A 25,428-nucleotide genomic window follows, 5' to 3' on the forward strand; every position below is an offset into this window, starting at 1 on the left:
TAATGTTGAAAAATAAGAACTCGATTAAGATGACCCAAATTCTTGAGCACACTTGAACAATAATTGTTACAAACCACTCTCTTCCTAAAACTTCCAATAAATGTCACAAACCACTCTTACGAACACAATATTCTGACAATTCGAAGAAATTTTGGAAGTTTCATCACTTTACGAGGATAGGGTTCTCGATTATGGACCGTAGAGGCTACCCTTTTGTCTAGAATTCACGTTGCAACATTCTTGGGTTCTCTTGTTTTTTCGCCTTTTTTTCTTTCAGTTCATGTGGATGTTTGATTTTCTGGCAAGTGGAGTTGAGTCTTTCCGGGCGTTGCCAGCTTACACAAATCTAATATATGAGCATTGTTATACGACTGAAATCATTTATCTATTCTAAGGTTGTTACATAGATGTCCAAGTTCAGGCCTTGCATCCATCCACGACGCGAACTCCATCTCCACTGCTGAAGTGGAGTAAAGATAGGACCTGAAGGTGATTAGGAAAAAATACCGCCTGCAGGATGGATACAAAAGAACTCGTTATATGGAAGAGCGCGATAAGAAAAGTAAAACATTGCGTTTAAAAGCTTGAAGATCATGCATGCAGTAGTTATTGAAACGTTCTCCACTTAAGCTAACATGCAAACATTAAATTTATGTCTATTCTCGAATGCAAATAACCATCCATAGGAAAGTAGCTTGAAAATTAAAAGGATGCAACTTAAACTACAACATGAGTCATTTCCCATTCATCCTTTAACATGTACTTGGGAGAGAAGAAACTTAGAAGCCTTGCCCCCAGAATGAAATGCGGATAACTTGTTAGTCAATTAAAAGTGAGCATAACTAGATATCATTCGGCTTGAAGCACTTTAAGTTTAAAGACCACATACTGCAAACCAAAATTTCTGCTCTCTCCCTTAAAATAGAAGCACAAACTAGCAGTTACTCTCTCAGAAAAGAGTCATCAGGCACCACGGTGCATGATAGCAAACTATCTCCTCAAATAGCCACTTCCTTACCTTAAAAGCTCTACAGTCTAAACTCATCTAATGATAATTATTGACCTATATGATCGCCACTTACCAAAAGAAAAATAGTTACTAAAAGTAAAAGGGAACAGAACAAGCCAGTAAGTGAATGCTATTAGAAAGATGCGTGCACAAACCAACCTTAAAGCCTTAATACCCATATCCATCTTGTAAGCTCTCTGCTCATCATCACTATCTGGGAACTTCTCAAGTTCCTTACTGTGATAGAGAATATCATCTCGTAAATGCCCCGCACCCCTACACCTTTAAAGCGAATGAACAAACTTAGTGCCATCATTTAGAAAAAGCCAATGGCTAAAAGCTAAAAGGGAAAATTCCACTTTGCACTCCCAAACTACTAACCCTTTTACAATGTGCCCCAAACTATCAACTTTACACATTGCATCCTCAATCTATAAAAAATTACAATATGCACCCATTTATATGTTTGCCAAGATGGTCCAATCTTTAAGGAAACAAGAAGTCTGCAAGTTTTTAGTAATTTGAAGATACAGTGTATCAAAGTTGGTAACTTGGGGCACATTGCAGAAGAGATGGCAGTTGGGGCCAGAGTAATTTCCCAAGGTAAAAATGAGACTAAAAAAACAAAAATCTTTAAAAAATATAAAATAAAACAAAAGCCAATCGATTGCACGAATACTCAAAGAAAGCAATAGCTAATTACAAAGGCACTTTGTATTCAGCAAACAACCCCCCAACCACCATCCCACCCCCCCCCCCCCCCCCCCCCCCCAAAAAAAAACCAAAAAAAAAAAAGGCACACCAACAAGATTCTTTATTACAACAAGGAACTTAAGGCGTAATACAGTGGAATATCACCACTACCCCTGGTGTTCCCAAGAAATGGCATACCTTTCAATAATGATGTCAACATCTGCTTTGCTTTGGGGACCATATGCTAGTACTCTTGTAAGGCTTAGTATGTCACGGTAATCACCCATCCTCAGAGCTTCTTCATCAGAAGCCTGAGAAGGCAAGTTCTCTTCATTCCTAGAAAGTAGATTTGTATCAACTGATGACTCCAGAGTTTTTGATGCAAAATTTGCCTCTGCTCCAAGTCTAATGCATGTAATTGCCATTGCATAGGCAACTCCTCCAAACCCTGTATGCGATACAAAAAGGTAACACCCTGCAGCACTATACAAAAAGTTATTGTTAATTTTAGTTCGTTATGTAAATTAAGGAAAAAATTATTGTGCAGCTAGCCATATAAGATATTATGCAGCCTGAGTGAAACATGCCGAACTAATGATCCAGTCACCCCTGCTGCTGTAGCAGCCTTTGGATGAGCAGCAGCACAAAGAAGTTTTAAAAAGGGCAAAAAAATTACTCATAAAAAAAGGGAAGAAAACTGGAAATTTCTATAAATACAAACCAATTAAAGTCTAAGGATCAACACCTGATCATATACAAATAAAGTTCATGATTTGGGTGTATCAACATTATCATTGTTATGATCATTATCAACTTTTTTCTTTGTAATGATTAGGTGATCTAACCTCCAATAGCTATGTTACTTTTGAGAAAGGAAAGAAGAATAAGACGACAGTGAGAAATTTAACCAAACAGCTTTGTTTTGTACACAGATGTTAAAAGATATGATGGACGGACAATGGGAAGAAAAGAAATGTTGGATTGGATGTTGATAGACATAGGGATAAATTTGTAAGAAGCTTAATGGAATCTTCAACTTATGAGGTCATCTAGCGATTGTACTTTTTTTTTAACAAAATGCCACCTGTGGACCGTTTTCAGCCCTCAATTAAACTATGATGCAGCAAGCTGTAACAAAATTGGTTACTACTATAATATATCACTGATCTTTTAATAGCCATATTGCTCATAGCATACACGTTAGGTATGAACACTTACTCATCTTTGCAGTACTGGATTGCATCGACATCAGAAGCTAAAGCCTCTCTTTCTCTAGTCAATGGTATTCTCCTATATGTTATATTATAGCCCTCAACTTTCAGAGCGGCATATACTTCAGCAGGAGTCTTCACATCATCTGCTAAAATGTTTTCCCAGTATCCCATGATGCTGGACTGACTCGGTACGGTGCTATATTCTTCACGATGTAAAAGTATCCGTCCACCAGACTGTCTGACCTCAGATAATATATCTTCTTTTAGTCTTGCCTCCATGTGTTCCACCTGCATAATGAGTAGAAAAAGCAAGTGGGGAAACCACTGTGGCTTAATGACTTGTTTTTAGAATTAAAAAGTATTCATGGTGACATACCACTGGACCAGTGATTCCCACATGCTCGAGTGTATCGGCAGGCTTATTTAGCTCTCTCAAGACAAATGGTGTGCCATTTATGTAAACTACTGCTTCTTCTCTCAGATCAGTTAATATCACTTTACAAGCAACTAAGCCTTCTGCTTCAGGCTTGGCACCTAAATATGCTAACATCTCTTTTGCCCCAGCAATTGTTGGAGTTGCCATGCTGTACACAGGGAACCCATCTACCTGAAATAAAAATTTCAAGAACTTTTACCCTTAATTCTCAGTTGATTGCACAAAAGTAAATCTCAAAAAACACCCTCCAACTTGCTTCACCTCAGATGCAAATACTGAAAAGAATATATAAGAAATATGTATCTATACAAAATCAATAAATTTAATCAGAAAGGAAATGCCTAATGACCAAAATAAACTTATTCCTAAAACTTCTAAGACACACTAATTCTACTTACTCAAGAATGATCCAGTAGGTTTGTATTAGATATTCTTTGTTTACCTTAGGCATGAGGGATTTAATGATAATGGTAATCATATACTTCTACAGAAATTATATACCTTGTAAACGTATGGTGCACCATCAATCTGTATACGGCTGGAAGTTCTTTGACCAGGAAAGAAATACATTTTCAGTATGGAGCCTTTACCCAAAACTGAACCATTACGGGACTTAACAAGGGCATCCATCACCACATCACCGTGTGGGGACTCATCTGGTGTTCTTAACCCTTCCTGAATTCCAAAATCAAAATAAGTGCGAAATCATATGTAAGTCGTCAAAGTTAAAATAATATAAAATTAACAAAAACCCTACATTTAATTGTGCCCCGAGTCTATTAGGAATATAGTAAAATAAATCAGCTTTAACAAAGAAGAAGAGAATTTACAGGGACAGTAAAAAATCGCCCGGGCCTTAATCTTATGCTCCATTTCATTGCTGGGAGCTCTGGTCTCTGATGCAACCAATTCTTAAATGTCATCCTGGATTCCCCTTGCCCAAAAAACCCATCAAATGCTTCACTTCCAAGATATGCTGCAAAGGTGATTAAACGGAAGTACCGCTCCAAGCACTCAGCCCCACGGTTCAATGCAAGTCTCCTTACCCTTGGCTCAATATCTTGTTGATTGAATACATTCCAATAGTTCAGAACCGCTTGTCGTATGTTTAGCAATGCAGAACATCTATCAATAATAGCATCTAAGACCTCCCGGCATTCCACTCCATTATCAAATAATCTCGTTATCTTCCACAACAACAAAATGTCATTTATGCCAAAAACCTGACCTTGCTCCTTTTCAGATCTTACTTTTGTGGTACAGGTGGTTGATACAGCAACACTACCGCCTGTTTCCTCGCCACTTGAAGTGCCACCATTTTCCTCTTTGTGATTCATATCATCATGCGGGATTTTTAAAGGTCTTCCATAATCAATTCGAAGTTTCAGAAGGCAAGCAATTACAGTACCCGTTGTTGTCCTTCCTCTACCCATCTGTTAATATTAAAAAAGCATATAACGTAAAGAAATGGAAAGAAAATAAATAGTTGGGAAATTCCACAAATATACTAACATCTACATCTCCATGCACATGCAAAGCAAAATCAACTGAAGAATGAAAATCTTAACCTGGCAATTGAAAACGAAAGCAGTATCCTTGGTAGCAGAAGCAATATTCACTGCCAATGTGTCAAAGTCGGAACTTTTAGGAGCTTTACCATCAGTGATGGGCACACGTGCATACTTGATGGGAAAACCATCAGCCTCCAAATTTTTAAAAACCTCAAGTGGGGTCTGAATAGCGTCAGTATTCACATGTTCCCAAGCATCAAATATTTGCCCGTCATTTGTTTCATGTATAACCATTATGGCACCCCCATAGTGTTCAGATTCCCGAAGGATGTCTTCCTTTAATCGAGCTTCCATTCTTTCAACTCTCTCACGATCAATACCCTGAAAGAATCAAATAATGATTGCAACTTCACCAACTATAGGAAGTGTGAGTTATAATCCTAAACTGTTAATAGAAACCACAAAAAACAGGTGCACTTCAAACAAGGAATGTTCTGATGGCATTGAACTGCTATGTTCAAACAAGGGTTGTGTGATATTTTCCATTTCTACAAAACCTGCTCATCATCTTCACCGGTCAAAGTAGGTGAATGCCAAAATGTATATGCTTTTTTTTTTTTGGTAAGCAATTGTGTACTGTTTTTTCTATCAGCCATTTAAACCTCAGATATTAGGCCAATACTTATTTAGATCTATTACTCGCAAACACACTTCAGAATGTCCACAACTTTTTTAGTTCTTCCCACTGCAAGTTTAGATATTGTTCCAATGGAGACTGGAAACACAGTGACCATTTATGATGTGGCTTTTCTACATATTTGTATTGCAAAATAGAGGGGGAAAAACTATAATGGTCTATGATAAGAGTCCTGGGACATGACAGCAGTGACATTAGTCCAGTCAATGTAACCAAGCGTCACACTCTTCTTTCATGACAAGGCCACCCCATATTAAAAGTACATTGCATCAGTATAAAACACGCGGTTTGTTATTTCTACATTCCTGTATTTGCATGTGTAATATATATAATAGTGTAAACCCAATAACTTCTGGGGTCTAATAAAAGAGTCAGCTTGAAGCCATATCGACTCCTCCATACTACCTTAACCAGTATAACAAAGTTGACAAAGGTATAAGTAGTACTACTTATAAAATAAATAAATTAAAATTACAGATTTTTACCGTGTATTCCAGCATGTTTTTGCATGGTCTTTCTACTTCACGGAGAACAAAAGGTTTTCCATTGATGTAAATTACAGGTTCTTCTCTCATGTTGTGCCAAAAAACAGGGCGACCGCCTTTAGAACTGCCAATCCTCTGAATAACTGATCGAATTCCATCAATGGTTGGATTTGCCACCCCATAAACTGGAAACCCGGGGACTTCTCTAAAATTAGGTGCACCCTCCACTCTTTCTGGTAAAGTTGCACTTTGACAAGCAGGACAATGGTCACTTTTAAGAACAGTTTGACTCCCAAGAACCTCTCCTTTTCTCAGGGCAGCAACTACACCCATCTCACAAGGGCGGCCATTGGTAGATTCAACAATCTTCATGAGAGATGGCTTTAAAGTTGCATATCCAAGTGCACCCATTGGATCTCTCCTGAGTAGTCTGCAACAAGGCAAAATCGCAATAAATAAAAAAATAAAAGGAGTTAGCCATAAATGCATGGGAAAAGTAAACAATGAGTAAGAAACAGTCTAAACAAAATGAAACCATAAAGCAATGTCTCAACCAAAAATCCAACAATTACTCCATAGATGCTCCATACAAGTGATAAGAACAGATAGTTAAAGAACTAATTATGCATGAACTCTAACTGACTGGGTGACCATATAGGAATATCATTCTCCAATTGCTAATCTCTATTATGGGCACATACACTACTCTCTATGAAAACTTACCTACGAATAATGCTGTACAGTTCTGGCCTTGCTTTCATCCAGTCAGAAAAAGTGCTATGGTCAAATGAACTGGAACAGAGGGATGCTTGCTCTGAATGAATATATACAGCGAAGCATATAAGGAAGTAGTATCTTTCCAAGTACTCCACAAAAAAGGATAATGATGCTTCCCTTTTCATCTCATCTGGTTGATTTAGAATACTATTGCGATAAGTGGCAATTGCTTCACGTAAGTTCTGCAATTGAAATTAAAGAAACACTTAATATGAAATGAATAATACCCCAGAGCTACAAGGCAATAAATGTATATTAAGGAAGCAACAAGACATACAAGGAAAAAAAAAATTGTTTCAGAAAAACCACAAAATTAGACATGAACTTCAAAAGTTCACCAGAATGAGAGTAAAATCAGAGCATCAAACCTGCATTGATGCACACTTGTCGATGACCTTATCCACTTGTCTTTTTCCTTCAGCACCCCCCTAAAGACATGTAACTATTGGTAAGAAATTTATGAAATAAAAATATAAACAAATGTTGGTCAAGTAGAAAATTTCAAATACCTCTAATACTCGAATCAAGCTTCTTATGACAGCATATTCTCCTCTACGAATTGCGTCTTCTGAATTAGGTAAATGGTCAACAACATTAGCCCCAGCATCAGACACTCTCCCAATGGAATTGGTTCTTGGAATGCCTGTTTCATGGGAAAATAACTTACAACATTAGACTTTGTTATCACTAAAAGCTGCACAACTTGCTTAAATGGTAAAGTACAAAAAGTAATAAGACTACCAGAAGATCCAATTCGGTTGAGATAGACCAAAGTTGCAATCACCATCCCAGTTGTAGTTCGTCCACGCCCCATTTGACAATTGAAAATTATCTCTTTGCTTATCTCGGCTTGAGAAATTTTATGAACCTGAATGTACAATGAAGAAAGAAATGGACTGATCGTAACGGAAGAATTCAATCACATAGAGGTGTCCAATAATGTTAAATAATCATCCTTGTCTCGCAAAAAGTAATTAAATCAAATGACAATAGCATACCACAAATATTTTTAAATATTTCTTGTTAAGTAAATAGAATTTATAAAAAGCACAAGAGAGGGCATAACACATGGAATAGTTTTATAAATTAATTGTCAATAAAAAGAGGGGGCTTCTCGCATTGCCAGGCAAAGAAAAATGGATTGTGAAATATTTGTATTTATATTTTTATCTGTGTTTCCATTTTTGCCCCCTCTTTTTCAGGATCAGTTAAAAAAATTTAATTATACAAAAATATTGAATAAAAAAATCAAATATTAGCTTCTCGTTCTTCAATATGTACCACAACATCTTTTTAGTTGTTTTCCCCATCTGACAATTTGTGACCAAACCTCAAGTCAATCAAGTGGGTTTGCGTCTTTGGAAATCTAGACTAGGTATTGGATGGTTAAGATCTCATTTTATTTAGACAAAAGTTTAGACATTTTCTTTTAAGAATTTTGGTTGAATGAAAAACATATCCACAATATATGAAGCACAAGTTGCCTCCAGACTCTCACAAACGCAGCAGCTTGGCAATAAAATAATGAACCCAATTACTTTCAGTAACATTGTTCAAACTTATCCAAGTCATCAAATGTAGAACAAAGGAACTAGCAAAAAAAGGGATTACTGGTGATCCCATGCCAGCACGTACTAATTAATTTAAAATCACCATTCTAATTAAAATTTAAAACATCAAAACTCACCAAACTATCAAAATCCGTCTCCTCTGGTGGTTTTTCATCAGTTATAGGAACCCGTTCATAGTCAACAAGGTACCCCTCTACTTGCAATTCCTCATACACCTACAACAAGGGAATAGGTTTAAATCATCTCTAAGAAAACTGGTGAAGCAGTCCTGTTGTTCAAATGTGAGATGACTTCCAACGGCAATACCTCTAATGGTGTTTTTACAGAATCACGAGACACTGGTTCCCACTGGTCCACCATCTGACCATCTGGCAGTTCATCAGTGACAAGGATCTTATTTTCATATCTGCTATGTCAGATGCACAATAAAGTTTGCTATCATGCAAATCTGGAGTAATCCATGGCAAAGACACCCATGAATCATAGGTAAGACAGTACAGATTCTACAGAGTGCATCAACAGAATATACCTTGCAGCTTCCATCAAGATATCTTCTTTCAATCGTGCTTCCATTTGTTCAACCCTAGCCCTGTTGATTCCCTGAATAGTATAAAAAATCAAAATCAAGTTGCACCACGCCCTCGAGAAACCTTCTTTTCATGCTCTAGCGAAATCTCCATAGTGCACCAAACAAAGAAGGCTATCTTAGGATCACTCTTTTTTAATACGTTATTCTTATGGGCTAAAGCTATTGACTTCAATGGGCTTGATTTTCATTATTTCTTGGTATCTATTAGATTACTCTTTTTAATACGCAACCCAACTATTATCTACTTGGGCTATGCCTACTTTTCCATTATGAATAAAATCATTTACTTATAAAAAAAGAATAAGCTCGAATTTACCTCCCAAAGCCTGATAGAACAATCAAATATCGCATGTCTCCCATATATCCTACCATCATCTAGCCCCAGATCATGACTAAGTGCTGCATCTCTAAGTAAATCAATAGATAGTCTTGATTTTATTGAAAATAAAGGTGTAATGAGACCAAAATTTTCAACCAAAATTTTCAACTGATAAGGATAAAAACATCCCTAGTTTGAGTGACACATATGTATGTACCTATGTATGTATGACATATCTATAGTATGTATGTATAAACAAAGTTTGTAAATGATGATTTGATACCCTGCAGTGAGTAAGCATAGATGGTAAATGAGATCCTCCATTGCTTGGGAGGGAGAAGTTCTTACTCTTCATAATGATTCCTAATGGCTCCAATTGTACCATTGACTAATCTTTTTGGAGTATAGGTTCAGATATAGCTTGGGCCTTTCTTGATGCATTACAAATGGTACTATAGTCAATCTCAACCAAAAGTGTGGAACTTGAACCATGTCACCTATAATGAAATCATCTGATGAAAAACTTAAGGGGGAAGATTGCAATACCCCATGGTGAGTGAGTATAGTTAATGAATAGGATCCCACGTTGCATGGGAGGAGAATTTCTTACTCTTAATAATGATTCCGAGGGACTCCAATTGTACTATTGACTAGTCTTTTAGAATACAAGTTCAGATCTGATTTGGGCCTTCCTCGGAGTGTTACAAATGATATCATAGCCAATCCCCTCCAAAAATGTGGGATTTGCACCCATATGATGAATGGCCCAACCAGGAATTTAAGGGGTGGGAATGTAATACCCCATTGTGAGTGAGTATAGGTGGTGAGTACGATCCAATACAAAAGGTCCTAGCTCTTTATAATGATTCTAACAAGCTCTAATTGTACCATTGGTTAGTTCTTTTAGAGTATAGGTCTATATGAGGCTTAGGCCTTCTTTGGGGCATTGATGACCTCTCTTCTACTTGTATTCCTTTCAAACTTAAAAAGTAAAGCATGTAAAATATTTGCAACACCAAAACCCCAAAGGATAACATAAAATATCACATTCAAGTACTAGTAATTCCAAAAATGTAAGGCCATAGCTACGAGTGCTAGAACACAATTAGTCGTACTCTAAATACAAAGTTACAAAGGCAAGAACTTATAACATTTATCAAAAGATATGTCAAATCATAATAATTAAATTTATTTGAAATAAGATACCGTATACTCAAGGTTTGAGAAGGGCTGCTCCACATCACGCAGAACAAAGGGACGCCCATTGATGTAGACCACCTGATTTAAGAATAGGAAGGAGCAATTCATAAATTGGAACACAAAGGGAGCCTGTATTTTAGATGAGACTTTGAACGTCCTAGTGCCTAATTTCTGATTAAACTGTTTTGTACACAGAATTACAGTGAAACATTCATGTATTCATGTATTCAAAGGGTTCCGTGGTCAGTGATGCACAAGAGATACAATACTAAATACTCACCACATTATGGATGACATTATTCTATATGGACTATTAGTTTCTGTCAACAAAACTCTACTAAACGGTAATCCCAACTATTTAGATTCAATAACTAGATACGATAAAACTTTTATCCATACTGACAACCTATCTCAACCTTCTCTATTTATTACGCAATACGCAAAAGGAAACAACGATAAATTATAACTCAGGATTTTTGTGATTGTCAACAGGTAAACTCATTTTAGGTTTGAATTTCTCATCTGTGACAAATAAACTATAATGAAATTCTAACTATAGTCTTTATTCCTTCATCAAGCTCTACTTTCTTTTGAGATTCTATAAAATGTCAGTAAGATTGATAGCACCAAATACAGCTAAAAGTATCCTTCTCTTTTCTCACTGAGAAACATGTTTCCTATTAAAGCTTCATGTTTTGATGTCTGATAATTCGTAGGGTCTTGATCAATCGTCAATGCCTTAAATGTGACTGGCTTATTGCATTAGAGCATTAGTCAAACATAAACTAAAGGATATCTGTATGTGAAAATATTCATCTAGAAATAGAGTGTCATGGTAACAGATGAATTTACCGGTTCCTCGCGAAGACTGATCCATAGAACTTGTGCTTGCTTGCTATGTATTTGAGCCCCAATATGCTTTAGAACATTGCGGATTCCATCGATTGTTGGGATTGCAACACCATGAACAGGTAATGAGTCGGCCTATTAATAGCAACCATAAATTGTAAAGGAAAAATAAATATAATAAAAAATACATTAAAAAGAATAACAATGCATCAGAGAATATACAAAGGCATCCACAGATACAGGCACTCCATAATGTGCATTGGATCACAGATCGAGAATAAAATTTTAATTCATGCTAGCCAAAATGTTAAAAGTGACAGCATGATACGTCTCCACTTGCCTTATTTTCTGTTATGAGTTGTATATATTTACTTCCTTATTTAGATAGCAGACTTTCCATACTTAGACAGATTAATGACAGCATGATACGTCTCCACTTGCCTTATTTTCTGTTATGAGTTGTATATATTTACTTCCTTATTTAGATAGCAGACTTTCCATACTTAGACAGATTTTGTACATAGTCATAGTTTCCTTTCTTGTAAATAGATTTAATTCCTGTAATTTAGCCTTGATTTCAGCCTTGTATCTTGCACACTTGTGCCTATATAATGAAAGGAAACCCTCACTCAGGAGGTATTGAATCATCTTGACATGGTATCAAGAGCCAGACCTTAAGGAATATTTCTGGTTCATTCTCGTGGGATAATTTTTTTTCTGGTTGGAGGCTAGTGTTGACTCTGTCGGCACTTTCTGTGAGTTGTTTGCTTGTGGCTGGGCTGCTATTATTTTTTTTCTTGGTGGTGGGTGTCAGTTTTCATCCCGTCGGCACTGTCTGTGCTGGTTTCTTGCTGTCGTTGTTGCTGGGCTGTGCTATTTCTTGGAGTTTTGTAGCTGTCGGCAGTTTCTGTGACAGATTTGGGCTTCTCGGCAGTCTCTGTGTAGCTTTCGGCAGTTTACGTGCAGGAGCTTCTTGGCATTTCTGTGAGTTTAATTTTTTTGGTGCTTAGTAGATACGTGCAGCAGTATTATTCTTGGCTGGTTTCCATTTTATGAGCATCATGTCTTCAGATTCTTTTACTGTGAAATTTACGGGTAAAAATTATTCTGCTTGGGAATTTCAATTTCGCTTATTTGTTTTGGGGAAAGATTTATGGGGTCATATTGATGGTAGTGATCCCGCTCCTACTGAGCCTCCTAAGTTGGCTCAATGGACAATTAAAGATGCTAGGGTGATGACATGGATTTTAGGCTCTGTTGATCCCCTTATTGTTCTCAATCTAAGGCCTTATAAGACTGCTCAATCTATGTGGGAATACTTACGGAAAGTATATAATCAGGACAATACTGCCCGGCGTTTTCAATTAGAATATGAGATTGCCAGTTACACTCAGGGCGATCTCTCTATTCAAGATTATTTTTCTGGTTTTAATACTCTGTGGGGAGAGTTTACTGACATGATTTATGCCAAGGTTCCGGAAGCTTCTCTCTCTGTTGTGCAGGCCGTTCATGAACAAAGTAAGCGTGATCAGTTTTTAATGAAGTTACGACCTGAATTTGAGGTCACTCGCTCCAATTTGATGAACCGTGATCCTGTGCCCTCTTTGGATGTTTGTTTTGGGGAGTTACTTCGTGAGGAGCAGCGTCTTGCCACCCAGGCCACTTATCAGCATGACAAAATGATACCCAATGCTGTGGCTTACGCTGCTCACGGGAAAGGCAAGGGACGGGACATGCGGAACGTTCAATGCTTCAGCTGCAAGGAATACGGACATATTGCTGCCCACTGTGCCAGAAAATCTTGCAACTACTGTAAGAAGCCGGGCCATATTATTAAAGATTGTCCTACTCGTCCCCAGAATCGTCAGGCTAATGCTTATCAGGCTACTGTGGGTTCCTCTTCTTCTGCTACTACAGGAGATTCTTCTACTCTTACTACAGAGATGGTTCAGCAAATGATTATTTCAGCATTTTCAGCCTTAGGGCTGCAAGGTAACGGTTCCCTTACATGGCTTGTTGATTCGGGTGCGTCTAATCACATGACTAGCTCTTCTGATACTCTTAGCAATGTTCGGCCTTATAATGGCTCATCACACATTCAAATTGCTAATGGTAGTCAGTTACCTATTCATGCTATTGGGGATGTTGATTCTACTGTTCAGGATGTTTTTGTATCACCTCAGCTCTCTACTAGTCTTATATCTGTTGGACAATTGGTTGATAACAACTGTGATGTTCGTTTTTCTCGTGATGGTTGTCTTGTGCAGGATCAGGTGTCGGGCCAGATACTCGCGAAGGGGCCTAAAGTTGGACGTTTATTTCCTCTACATTTTTCTCTTCCTACTGTTATTTCGTTTGCTTGTCACACTGTGAACAATAAGTATGAAGTATGGCACAAACGGTTGGGTCATCCTAATTCCGTTGTTTTATCTCATGTAATAAATTCTGGTTTGTTGGGCAATAAAAATAATTTTTCTTCTCATCTTTCTTTTGATTGCTCCACATGCAAATTAGGTAAAAGTAAGTCTCTTTCTTTTCCTTCTCATGGTAGTCATGCTGAACATTGTTTCGATTTGATTCATAGTGATGTGTGGGGCATTTCTCCTGTTATCTCGCATGCCAATTATAAATACTTTGTTACTTTCATTGATGATTATACGAAGTATACCTGGATTTATTTTCTTCGTTCTAAATCTGAGGTCTTCTCTGTTTTCCAACAATTCACTGCTTATGTTGAGACTCAATTTTCTTCTCACATTAAAATTCTAAGGACTGATTCAGGTGGTGAATATATGTCTAGTGAGTTTCATGATTTTCTTCAACAACGTGGCATTGTTTCTCAACGTTCTTGTCCTTATACACCTCAGCAGAATGGTGTCGCTGAACGTAAAAATCGACATTTGTTGGATGTTGTTCGTACTTTATTGCTTCAATCATCTGTTCCTTCTAAATTCTGGGTTGAAGCCTTGTCTACGGCTGTTTATTTAATTAATAGATTGCCGTCGAGTGTTCTAAATTTTGAAACTCCTTACTTTCGTCTTTATCATCGGCATCCTAGCTACCTTGATATGCATACTTTTGGCTGTGTTTGTTTTGTTCATTTACCTTCCCATGAGCGTCATAAACTATCTGCTCAATCGGTCAAATGTGCTTTTATGGGTTATAGTACTTCGCACAAAGGTTATGTTTGCTATGATCCATGCTCTAACCGATTTCGCATTTCTCGTCATGTTGTTTTCTTTGAAAATCAGTCATTCTTTTCTTCTCATGTTGAGTCTTTGCCTGAGATGCCTGTCTTGCCTAATTTTGATGACTTGACTTCTTCTTCTGTTCGCTTCAAACCTGGCCTTGTCTATGAAAGACGACATCCTACTTTGCCCCTTCCTGAGCCTGATCCGCCATTTGAGCCTGCTCCGACTGCATCTTCTACGGGTGATCCGGACACTATCACAGTTCCTCGTCGTTCGACCAGAGTGTCTCGTCCGCCTGATCGGTATGGTTTCTCCCATACCTCTCTTCATACTACTTTGTCTTCCATTCCTATTCCGTCCGGATATTCTGCGGCCGCTAAACATGATTGTTGGCGTGGGGCGATGGCTGATGAACTTCAAGCTCTTCAAGATAATCATACATGGGATGTTGTCCCTTGTCCTGCTCAGGTGAAACCTATTGGTTGCAAATGGGTTTATTCTATCAAGCTGCGTTCCGATGGGACTCTGGATCGATATAAGGCCGGTTTGGTTGCACTTGGCAATAGGCAAGAGTATGGAGTGGACTATGAGGAGACTTTTGCTCCGGTGGCTAAGATGACTACAGTGCAAACTGTCCTTTCTGTTGCTGCCTCTAAAGGCTGGTCTCTTCATCAAATGGATGTCAAAAATGCCTTTCTTCATTGCGACCTTAAAGAAGAGATATACATGACCATTCCACCTGGTTTGTCCTCTTCTTCTCCCTCAGATGTCTGTAAGTTGAAACGCTCGTTATATGGGTTGAAACAAGCTCCTCGTGCATGGTTTGATAAATTCCGCTCCACTTTGCTTCAATTTTCCTTTAAGCAGAGTCAATATGACTCTTCTTTATTTTTCTGCAAAACATCGATTGGAATTGTTCTTCTTCTGGTTTATGTTGATGATATTGTTATTACTGGGACGGATTCTATCTTGATCACCCAACTGCAGCAGCATCTTCAAGCCTCATTTCATATGAAGGACCTTGGTCCTCTTACATACTTCTTGGGGTTGGAAGTTCATACTGATCTATCTGGCATTTTTTTGAATCAGCATAAATATACTCAGGATCTGATTACTTTGGCTGGTCTCCAGGATACTTCTTCTGTGGATACTCCTTTGGAAGTAAACACGAAATATCGTCAGGACGAGGGTGATCTCCTCTCTGATCCTACTCTGTATCGACAATTAGTGGGGAGCCTGAACTATTTGACTATTACTCGGCCTGATATTTCATTTGTTGTCCAGCAGGTTAGTCAGTTCATGCAGGCTCCCCGTCATCTACATTTTGCTGTTGTTCGTCGTATTATTCGCTATCTTCGCGGCTCTCCTAGCCGTGGCCTGTTCTTTCCTACTGGGACTTCTCTTAATCTTGTGGCTTACAGTGACGCTGATTGGGCGGGATGTCCTGATACGCGACGCTCTGTTACAGGCTGGTGCATGTTTCTTGGTGACTCCTTGATCTCTTGGAAGAGTAAGAAACAGGATCGTGTTTCCAAATCTTCCACTGAATCTGAATACCGTGCGATGTCTGCTGCTTGCTCTGAGATTCTTTGGCTTCGTGGTCTCCTTGCTGAGCTTGGTTGCGCTCAGTCTGATCCTACTCCTCTCCACGCTGACAACACTAGTGCCATTCAAATTGCTGCCAATCCCGTTTTTCATAAACGCACGAAACACATTGAGGTGGACTGTCATTCCATTCGGGAAGTATTGGACACTCACATCATTTCTCTTCCTCATATTTCTACTGACCTCCAGATTGCTGATATATTTACTAAGGCCATGACACGACACCGTCATCAGTTTCTTGTGGGCAAATTGATGCTTCTTGACCGACCAGCATCAATTTGAAGGGGGATGACAGCATGATACGTCTCCACTTGCCTTATTTTCTGTTATGAGTTGTATATATTTACTTCCTTATTTAGATAGCAGACTTTCCATACTTAGACAGATTAATGACAGCATGATACGTCTCCACTTGCCTTATTTTCTGTTATGAGTTGTATATATTTACTTCCTTATTTAGATAGCAGACTTTCCATACTTAGACAGATTTTGTACATAGTCATAGTTTCCTTTCTTGTAAATAGATTTAATTCCTGTAATTTAGCCTTGATTTCAGCCTTGTATCTTGCACACTTGTGCCTATATAATGAAAGGAAACCCTCACTCAGGAGGTATTGAATCATCTTGACAAAAAGCACCAGTAGTAATTGTTCTAGAAGATTCCTTTTACATTTTGTCATACATGTAAATCTGTACACGTCAATAGGTTTGTTAGTATTGTCCTTTTTATTCTCTGCATCAATGTTGAGCAGAGGACACCAAAGTTGTATATAACGGCCATAGTGGTTGCTGTGTAATCATATTGAATTCTCAGTGGAAAGAATATTTTTCCCACAACTGTTTTCTTTCTATTTTTGTCATGGTATGGTATCAGAGAAGTTGAGAAAAGAGTTTTTCCTCCCTTTCTTCTTCATCTTCATTCCTTTTCATGGCTACTTCTTTTTTTCTTTTTCTTTTTTTGATAGGTAATCAAAACTGTATTAATCAAAGACTAGGCCTAGCCCAGTATGTTCAAGAAACTGCCCCCTTAAGCGAGCGCAAGAGAGACAAGAAAATCATGGAGGACCATTCCATTGAAATCAACAGCAATGGAATCCATGCTGGTGCCATGCTTGTGTCTCAACCACTCTCTGTTTCAGGAGAAAAACAAACACGTTTTTCTTGATGGGTCAATCTCTCGTCCTCTGATACTGACCCTCTCTTTGGTGCTTGGTGCCGTTGCAACCAGATGATTTTTTCTTGGCTTTTGAATGTTGTTTGCAAAGAAATTGCAAATAGTGTCCTCTATATTGCCAATGCTCAGGAAGTATGGAATGATTTATGTAACCGCTTTTCTCAAGCCAATGGTCCGGGAATCTTCCAGCTTCAACGTCAAATTTCTGGCCTCTCTCAAGGCTCTCTCTCTGTCTCTGCATATTACACAATTCTTAAAGGCTTATGGGATGAGCTCACTAACTATAAGCCTTTACCTGTCTGTTCTTGTGGTGCATTAACGGAGGTTGTTTCTGCCCAACAGTCTCAATATGTTATGCAGTTTCTTGTTGGCCTTAATGAATCATTTTCTTTAGTCAGGGCTCAAATTCTCCTTATGGTCCCTTTACCCTCCATTAACCAGGTTTTTTCTTTGGTTCACCAAGAGGAAAAGCAACGTGAAATTCTCCCAACCCCACATGTTGAATCCATGGCTTTATTGTCTCGCCAAGATCTTGCTCAATCAATCAAACCCCCTCCTTCTGATGGCAAGGACAGGCCCTTATGCAGTCATTGTGGCATATTGGGACACACTGTGGACCGCTGCTATAAACTCCATGGCTACCCTCCAGGATTTAAATTTAAGAACAAGACATCTACAGCTTCTATTAATGATGCTTCAGCTACTGCCATGTCCTTCACCAACGAGCAATACCAACAACTCATATCCATGCTCAATTCCACCTCTGTGAAGCCAACAGGTTCTGCTGCTCAATCTGCCAATTTAACCTTTTCTCACAACATTTCAGGTACTGCATGCCTCTCATCTTCTCAACTCCTTTTACCTTATTTTCCTCCCACTTGGATCCTTGATACGGGTGCCTTAGATCACATGATAACTGATCTAGCTCTTTTTACCTCTTATTCTTCCACCTCCTCACTTGTTAAACTCTCAAATAATTCTTCTATTTCTGTCGCCCACATAGGAACAGTTCAACTAACCCCTGATTTGCTTTTACTTAATGTTCTTTATGTTCCCTCTTTTCATTTCAACTTAATTTTTGCTAGCAAACTAACTAGTCATTCTAATTGTTCTCTTGTTTTCTTGCCTCATACTTGTTTGATTCAAGACCTTATCAGCAAGAGGATGATTGGAGTGGGTGAAGAACGAGATGTCCTCTACCTTTTCAAACAAGCAGCCTTCCATAATTCTGCTTCTCTGGAAAAATCAGAACTGGTGCCAATTGGGCCAGTCCCTAATATTCGCCTCTTGGCAAGAACTTTGGGTTGTAAGATAGCTTCTTTCCCTATGACTTACTTGGGACTTCCATTGGGGAGTGCTTCGAGGGCTTCTTCAATATGGGATACAGTGATTGAGAAAATAGAGCGGCGTTTGGCGGGGTGGAAAAGAATGTACTTGTCTAAAGGCGGAAGGATCACTTTGATAAAGAGTACACTATCTAACCTACCCACCTATTTCTTATCTCTATTCCCAATACCAGCAAGTGTGACAATCCGTATTGAGAAGCTCCAACGAGATTTTCTGTGGGGGGTTTGGGGGATGAGTTCAAGTTTCACTTGGTTAAGTGGAAACAGGTGTGCCGCTCTATTCAGGGGGGAGGGCTGGGGGTTAGAAACTTAAGGGTATTCAATCGGGTATTATTAGGCAAATGGTTATGGAGATTTGCCAAGGAACCAAACTCTCTATGGAAATTGGTTATTGAAAAGAAATATGGGGGCTTGGTGCACTAGAGAAGTTAGAGGGGCTTATGGAGTTGGGTTGTGGAAACACATTAGAAGAGGCTGGGAGGTGTTTAACTGTTTTGTTAAGCGTCAGGTGGGAATAGGATCTAGGATAAAATTTTGGAGCGACGTGTGGTGTGATACCAAGGTTTTAAAAGATTTGTATCCTTCTCTCTTCCAATTGGCGAGTGCAAAGGAAGTATCAGTGGCGGATGCTATGGAGGTGTTGGGGGGACGGATTACTTGGAATATTAATTTCAATAGGGCAGTACAGGACTGGGAGAAGTAACATTGCAGATTTCTACAGTTTCATATACTCCATAAGATTAAACAGCCAACAAGAAGATGTCATGTGGTGGACGCCAGCAAGAAAAGGTATTTTCTCCGTTAGGTCTTTCTATAAGGCCCTCACCCCAGAGTCCAACTCTCATTTCCCTTGGAGAAAGATCTGGAGCCACAAGGCACCTCCAAAAGCCTCATTCTTTGTCTGGACCGCATCCTTGGGTAAGATTCTTACAACTGATAATCTAAGAAGAAGAAGGATCATTATCGCAGACTGGTGTTGTATGTGCAAAGGAGGGAGAGAGTCGGTAGATCATCTTCTGTTGCATTGTGATGTAGCAAGGACCCTATGGAATGAGGTGTTTGCTCATTCACCAATGGTCTGGGTGATGCCAAAAACGGTTGAGGCGGCGTTGGCCAATTGGCCAAGCATAAGAGGCAAGCAACCGATTAAAGCTATGTGAAAGATGATCCCTATTTGCATTTTGTGGAGTTTGTGGCGGGAGCGTAATGAGCAGACTTTCGAAGACCAGGAAAGATCGTTGGAGGAGCTTAAACTTTTATTTTTTAGAACTCTTTGTAGATGGGCCATAGCTGTAGATTTTAATGGCATGGCCTTTCGAGATGTTCTTGCCTCTAATGTGCCCACTTAGGTGGGGCATCAGAGTTGTAATTCAGGCGTTGCCATTCTTTGATCAATAAAATTATTTATTCATCAAAAAAATAATTATGCTTCTAGTATTCCTGTTGCACCTTCCTTTTTTGACTTATGGCATTTTAGACTTGGGCATGTTTCTGCCTCTAGAATTAGTTTACTACATAAACTAGATTCTACAATTCACTGTTCAAAATCTTTTCATTGTACTACATGTCCTCTAGCAAAACAAAAACGTTTACCTTTTAATGTCAGCACCTCTGTTGCTTCTAATCCCTTTGATCTTATCCATTGTGATATTTGGGGGCCATTTTCTATGCCCACTTATTCTGGTTTAAGTATTTTCTTTGTGTTGTGGATGACTGTATACAATGACATGGACCTATTTAATGAAACACAAACCAGATACTAGGTCCATTTTGCATTCTTTTTTTGCTCTTGTTTCAACTCAGTTTGGTCTTATCATTCAAAATATTCGAACTGACAATGGACTTGAGTTCCTTATGCCTAACTTTGACAATTCTAAAGGTTGTGTTCATCAAACATCATGTATTGAAACACCACAGCAAAATGCTAGGATAGAAAGAAAGCATCAGCATCTTTTAAATATTGCTAGATCCCTTAGGTTTCAATATGGTGTTCCACTTTCATTTTGGGGTGATTGCATTATGACAGCAACATCTCCTATTATAGGTGATATCTCACCTTATGTTGCCCTTTATAAACATTTTTTTCTTTTTTTGATATCTGGGGGTGTCCGGGCCAGCTTACGACCCTTTATAAACACAGCCCCACTTTTAGTCACTTAAGGGGGTTTGGATGTCTTGCTATGCTACTACCCCTTTTAGTCATAGACATAAATTTTCTCCTCGTGCTAGACAATGCATTTTCATTGGTTATCCCTATGCCATAAAAGGTTACAAACTCTTTGACCTCACTACTAAAACAGTTTTTGTATCTCAAGATGTGGTCTTTCATGAGTCTATTTTTCCTTTTCTAACTTCTGTTTTACCACCTCCACCATCAACTGAAAATTCCTCACTTGTTCTCCCTTTATCATTACCTGATCTTCCTGATGTTCCTATTGATGAATCTCTAACTAACATTAATTCTTCATCTCACGATACTTCTCCTACTCATTCTGCTAATTCTACTGATCCTACTAATGCCTCCTCACCTTCCCCTTTTATACCTCCTGTCTTCCCTGCTTGTACCTCCACTAGAATTTGAAAAATTCCAGGCTACTTGTCTGATTTTCATCACAGGTTACTTCCCTCTCAAACCTCACTCCAACCATCCCCTTCTACAAATGGTCCTTTGCAAGTAGGTAATCCTCACCCTTTAGCTTCTACTCTCTCTTATGATAATCTTTCACCTTCTCATGGACCCTTCACTTTAAATTTATCAAGCATTTATGAACCAAAATTTTTTCATGAGACTGTGTGTCACCCTCACTGAAGAAAGGCTATGGCAGAAGAGGTAGCAACCCTAGAAGCCAATCAGACTTGGGAACTCACTACACGACCTGCTAATAAAATTCCTATTAGCTGTCATTGTGTTTACAAGGTTAAACTTAGGTCTGATGGGTCCATTGAGAGGTACAAGGCCATATTAGTGGCCAAGGGTTATACCCAACAAGAGGGATTTGATTATTATGAGACCTTTTCACCTATTGCCAAAATGCTAACTATTAAGCTATTAGGATGGTGTTGGCTCTTTCTTCAATTTATAATTGGCACCTCATCCAAATAGATGTTAACAATGCCTTTTTGCATGGTGAGCTTCATGAGGAAGTGTATATGAGTTTGCCACTAGGCTTTGCTAAACAGGGGGAGCCTCAGCAAGTGTGCAAATTACTCAAATCTCTTTATGGCTTAAAGCAAGCCTCGAGATAATGGTTTAGCAAATTCTCAGGGACCCTTATCACTCATGGCTTCACTCAATCCATTGTAGATTACTCTCTCTTCACCAAAGTTACTGGATCATTATTTATAGCATTGCTTGTGTATGTAGATGATATACTAATAGCCTCTAATGACATGAGTACAGTTGAGGAACTAAAACTATTTTTGGATGGCAAGTTCAAGTTTCTTGGGTATTGAGATAGCTAGAACAGCAAAAGGGATTACTCTTAGTCAGAGGAAATATGCTTTAGAAATCCTTGAAGATAGTGGGATGTTAGGAAGTAAGGTGCAGAAATTCCCTATGGAGCAGAATTTAAAATTGAGCAGAACGGAAGGCAACTTGCTAGATGATCCTACAACATACAGAAGGTTGATAGGCAGACTAATATACCTTACTATTACAAGGCTAGATATCTCATATGTGGTTCAAGTGCTTTCTCAGTTTATGGACAAGCCTAGACATACACACCTTGCAGCAGCACATAGAGTGCTGCAATACATTAAGGGAAACCCAGGGCAGGGTCTTTTTCTCTCTTCTAAGTCAAAACTGCATTTAAAAGGCTTTGCAGATGCGGATTGGGTTGGGTGCATAGATACCAGAAGAAGTGTTACTAGCTTTGCATATTTCTTGGAGATTCTTTGATTTCATGGAGGTCCAAAAAGCATTGTACTGTTTCTAAAAGTTCTGCAAAGGCCGAATATAGATCGATGGCATCAACAATTTGTGAATTAATGTGGCTAGTTCAACTGCTTAAGGATTTGCATGTTCCTCATCCACATCCTGCATTACTGTTTTGTGATAACCAAGCAGCCTTACACATGGCTGCTAGCCCTGTGTTTCATGAGAGGACAAAGCACAAAGACATCGATTGCCATATAGTGAGGGAAAAGCTTCAAGCAGGACTAATCAAGACACTGCATGTCAAGAGTAATATGCAGTTGGCAGATGTTTTCACCAAGGCTTTAGGACAGCAACAATTTGAAGCTTTAATCTCCAAGATGAGACTATTAAACATATATAGTCCATCTTGAGGGGGAGTGTTAAAAGCACTAGTAGTAATTGTTCTAGAAGATTCCTTTTACTTTTTGTCACATGTGAATTTGTACACGTCAATACGTTTGTTAGTATTGTCCTTTTTATTCTCTACATCAGTGTTGAGCAGAGGACACCAAAGTTGTATATAACGGCCATAGTGGTTGCTGTGTAACCATATTGAATTCTCAGTGGAAAGAATATTTTTCCCACAACTGTTTTCTTTCTATTTTTGTCACAAAACCTTATTACGCAGTGCAACACAATCAGTGACTTTCGAAATTAAGCAAGATCGGTGAAGTGAAAAGAAAGGAAATGAATAGACCAAACGAGGCACAAATTGGTCCCTCCCAAAATGCATATTACGTGGTCATAGAAGTTTAATAAAAACCTCCAACATTTGAAATCGCAGGTTTTGAGGTAAGTTGGTGGTGGCGCACCAAAAGCAGATGCAAAAAAAGGGAACTACCAAATACATAGCATTCAAGAGCATTACAACAAGTAGCATTTTTTAAGCACTGTTCCAACTTCCGAAGAAAGATAAGTCCGTTTCCAAGAAGATAAAAGAGCTATCCGAGGAGTGAAATTAATCAGGGGAAAAAAATTTATGTTAGCCTGGATAAGTCAGAGGAACCCTGAAATTCATGTCGCAAACAACTTCCGATTAAACTTTACCAAAGATATAGAAAGAATTTAAAAAAAAAAAAAAAAAATCAAAACAAAACAAAAGTCAAACAACGGAGGATCAACAAGACATCCAAGAAAATTTACCGAAATAGGGAAAAGGAGGGGAAAACCTGACGGTAATTGGGAGCACCGTCGATCTGGGGAGACAACCGTTTGTTCTGGCAGCCAGGGAAATGGTCACTCTTGAGAATGGTCTTCTTACCCAGCACGGATCCCCCTCTCAGCTTCATCACCTGCTCTGGCTCCTTGGGTATCGACATTGCTCTCTCCATACTTGCTACACTCCTCCACACGAACACTTGCGCAGATTTTCTTAACTCGAAGTTAATTCTAAAGCAAATCAAGAGTGTGCCCTCTGTAAGTCCGCAGCTTGGGATTGTGAGTTGGGAGGATATTGTTTTGTAGTATGCGCAGGCAGAGAGTCCCCGCCGGGCCCCGAGACTACGCAACGTGAAACTTGTGTGCATGAATAAAGTATTGGTATGGGTGCAGTACTGCTCTGTTTCTTTTACTGGTTTTATGATTCTCTTGTCATCCCGCGTTTGCCATTAACATATGCTTTCCCGCCTACCTTGTCTCTGTATGCGCAAGACCCATCTCATCACCCAACGCCACCAACCCTCTGTTTTTTAAGGGAAAATCCTCTGCCCTCGCTTATAAATAGACGTGGAAATTTTAAAATATAAAAAAATATTCGATTCATAAATAAATTTCATAAATATAACTCTATAGTTAATGTAAATTATAAAAAAAATAAAAATTCTATGTGCAGTCATTTTTGCGCATTCTTTTATGCACTCCAGTGATATGATTGGTTGGATATTAAAAAAAAATTAATCCAGCCAATCATATCAGTGGAGTGCGCAGAGAATACGCAAAAGTGACTGTATGTAACATTGCTCTAAAAAAATTTATTATAAAATAAATCTAACAACTATTCTGTACAATTACTTTTACGTACTTTATATGCACTCTATTGATATGATTAGTCGGATATTTTTTTCACAAAATAACTGCATATAAAATTTTTATTTTGTATATAATTAGCTATAGAGTTTTATATTTGATTGCACATATAGTAAAATAATTTTGTTCAAATAAAATATTTGACTATATGTAGAAATTTTTTATAATGAATAAATGCTACTATGTTATGCAGAGCCTCTAGCAATATAACTTGGTTTATTAAAAAAATAAAAAATATATATATTAGAAATAAAATGAAATTTGAAAACACAAAAAGAAAAAAAATGAAATGTTAAATTTCCTTTATTCTTACTATATTTGTATTTTTAATTTCTTTTAATGAGATAAAGTGAATAAAGAAACATACTAGCATTACTCTCACAAATGAATACATAAACAAACACGTGGAAATTAAAATAGCGTCACGCTTCTATATACTCTACGCTGAATGAACATGCATGGCTTGATATTACAATCATTCGACTTCCCATAGATAAAGATGGTATCACAATCATTCACAATTATTTTAATCACGCTTCCATTCCATTGAACTCGTGCCCACACGCCATCTATATCAAATTTATGAGTTATTTGGACAGTGAAATGATATAATTTTAGTTAAAAGTTAAATATTTATTCGAATTAAGATAATCTTCTAGAACAATTACTACTAATTCATCTTGAGAGGAGTATTAAATGCACTAGTTGAATATTTATTCACATTAGGAGAATTTATGTAAATCCTATACCATTTATTAGTCCTTATAAATATTTTGAACAGTAATAAATATTGTTTAATCTATTTTATGTATTTATTTTTC

The 25,428-nt window shown here is 38.1% G+C and overlaps 2 protein-coding genes across 3 annotated transcripts; one reads left to right on the forward strand and one right to left on the reverse strand.

Moving 5' to 3' along the window:
• Nucleotides 1-3: 3 nt before the first annotated feature.
• LOC122315255 (paladin-like) lies at nt 4-24,257 on the reverse strand. 2 transcript variants are annotated; one of them, XM_043131072.1, is made up of 19 exons: nt 23,752-24,257; nt 11,354-11,485; nt 10,508-10,579; nt 8,923-8,993; nt 8,700-8,799; nt 8,510-8,608; nt 7,564-7,690; nt 7,332-7,465; nt 7,191-7,250; nt 6,769-7,004; nt 6,046-6,475; nt 4,921-5,244; nt 4,183-4,785; nt 3,854-4,027; nt 3,293-3,523; nt 2,921-3,204; nt 1,901-2,185; nt 1,169-1,291; nt 4-510 (listed from the first exon to the last, which is right to left on the reverse strand). In XM_043131072.1, exons 1-19 carry the CDS (start codon nt 24,106-24,108, stop codon nt 378-380), a joined length of 3,975 nt encoding a protein of 1,324 aa, XP_042987006.1. In that variant the 5' UTR covers nt 24,109-24,257; the 3' UTR covers nt 4-377. The 2 variants fall into 2 exon arrangements, with proteins under 2 accessions (XP_042987006.1, XP_042987007.1); XM_043131073.1 differs by lacking the exon at nt 1,169-1,291.
• LOC122315256 lies at nt 11,649-13,816 on the forward strand. The gene is made up of 2 exons (XM_043131074.1): nt 11,649-13,342; nt 13,618-13,816. The coding sequence occupies exons 1-2, from the start codon at nt 12,403-12,405 to the stop codon at nt 13,653-13,655; spliced, it is 978 nt and encodes a 325-aa protein (XP_042987008.1). The 5' UTR covers nt 11,649-12,402; the 3' UTR covers nt 13,656-13,816.
• Nucleotides 24,258-25,428: the final 1,171 nt, after the last annotated feature.

The sequence above is a fragment of the Carya illinoinensis genome, chromosome 7 (genome assembly GCF_018687715.1).
Source record: "Carya illinoinensis cultivar Pawnee chromosome 7, C.illinoinensisPawnee_v1, whole genome shotgun sequence".
Classification (NCBI taxonomy): Eukaryota; Viridiplantae; Streptophyta; class Magnoliopsida; order Fagales; family Juglandaceae; genus Carya; species Carya illinoinensis.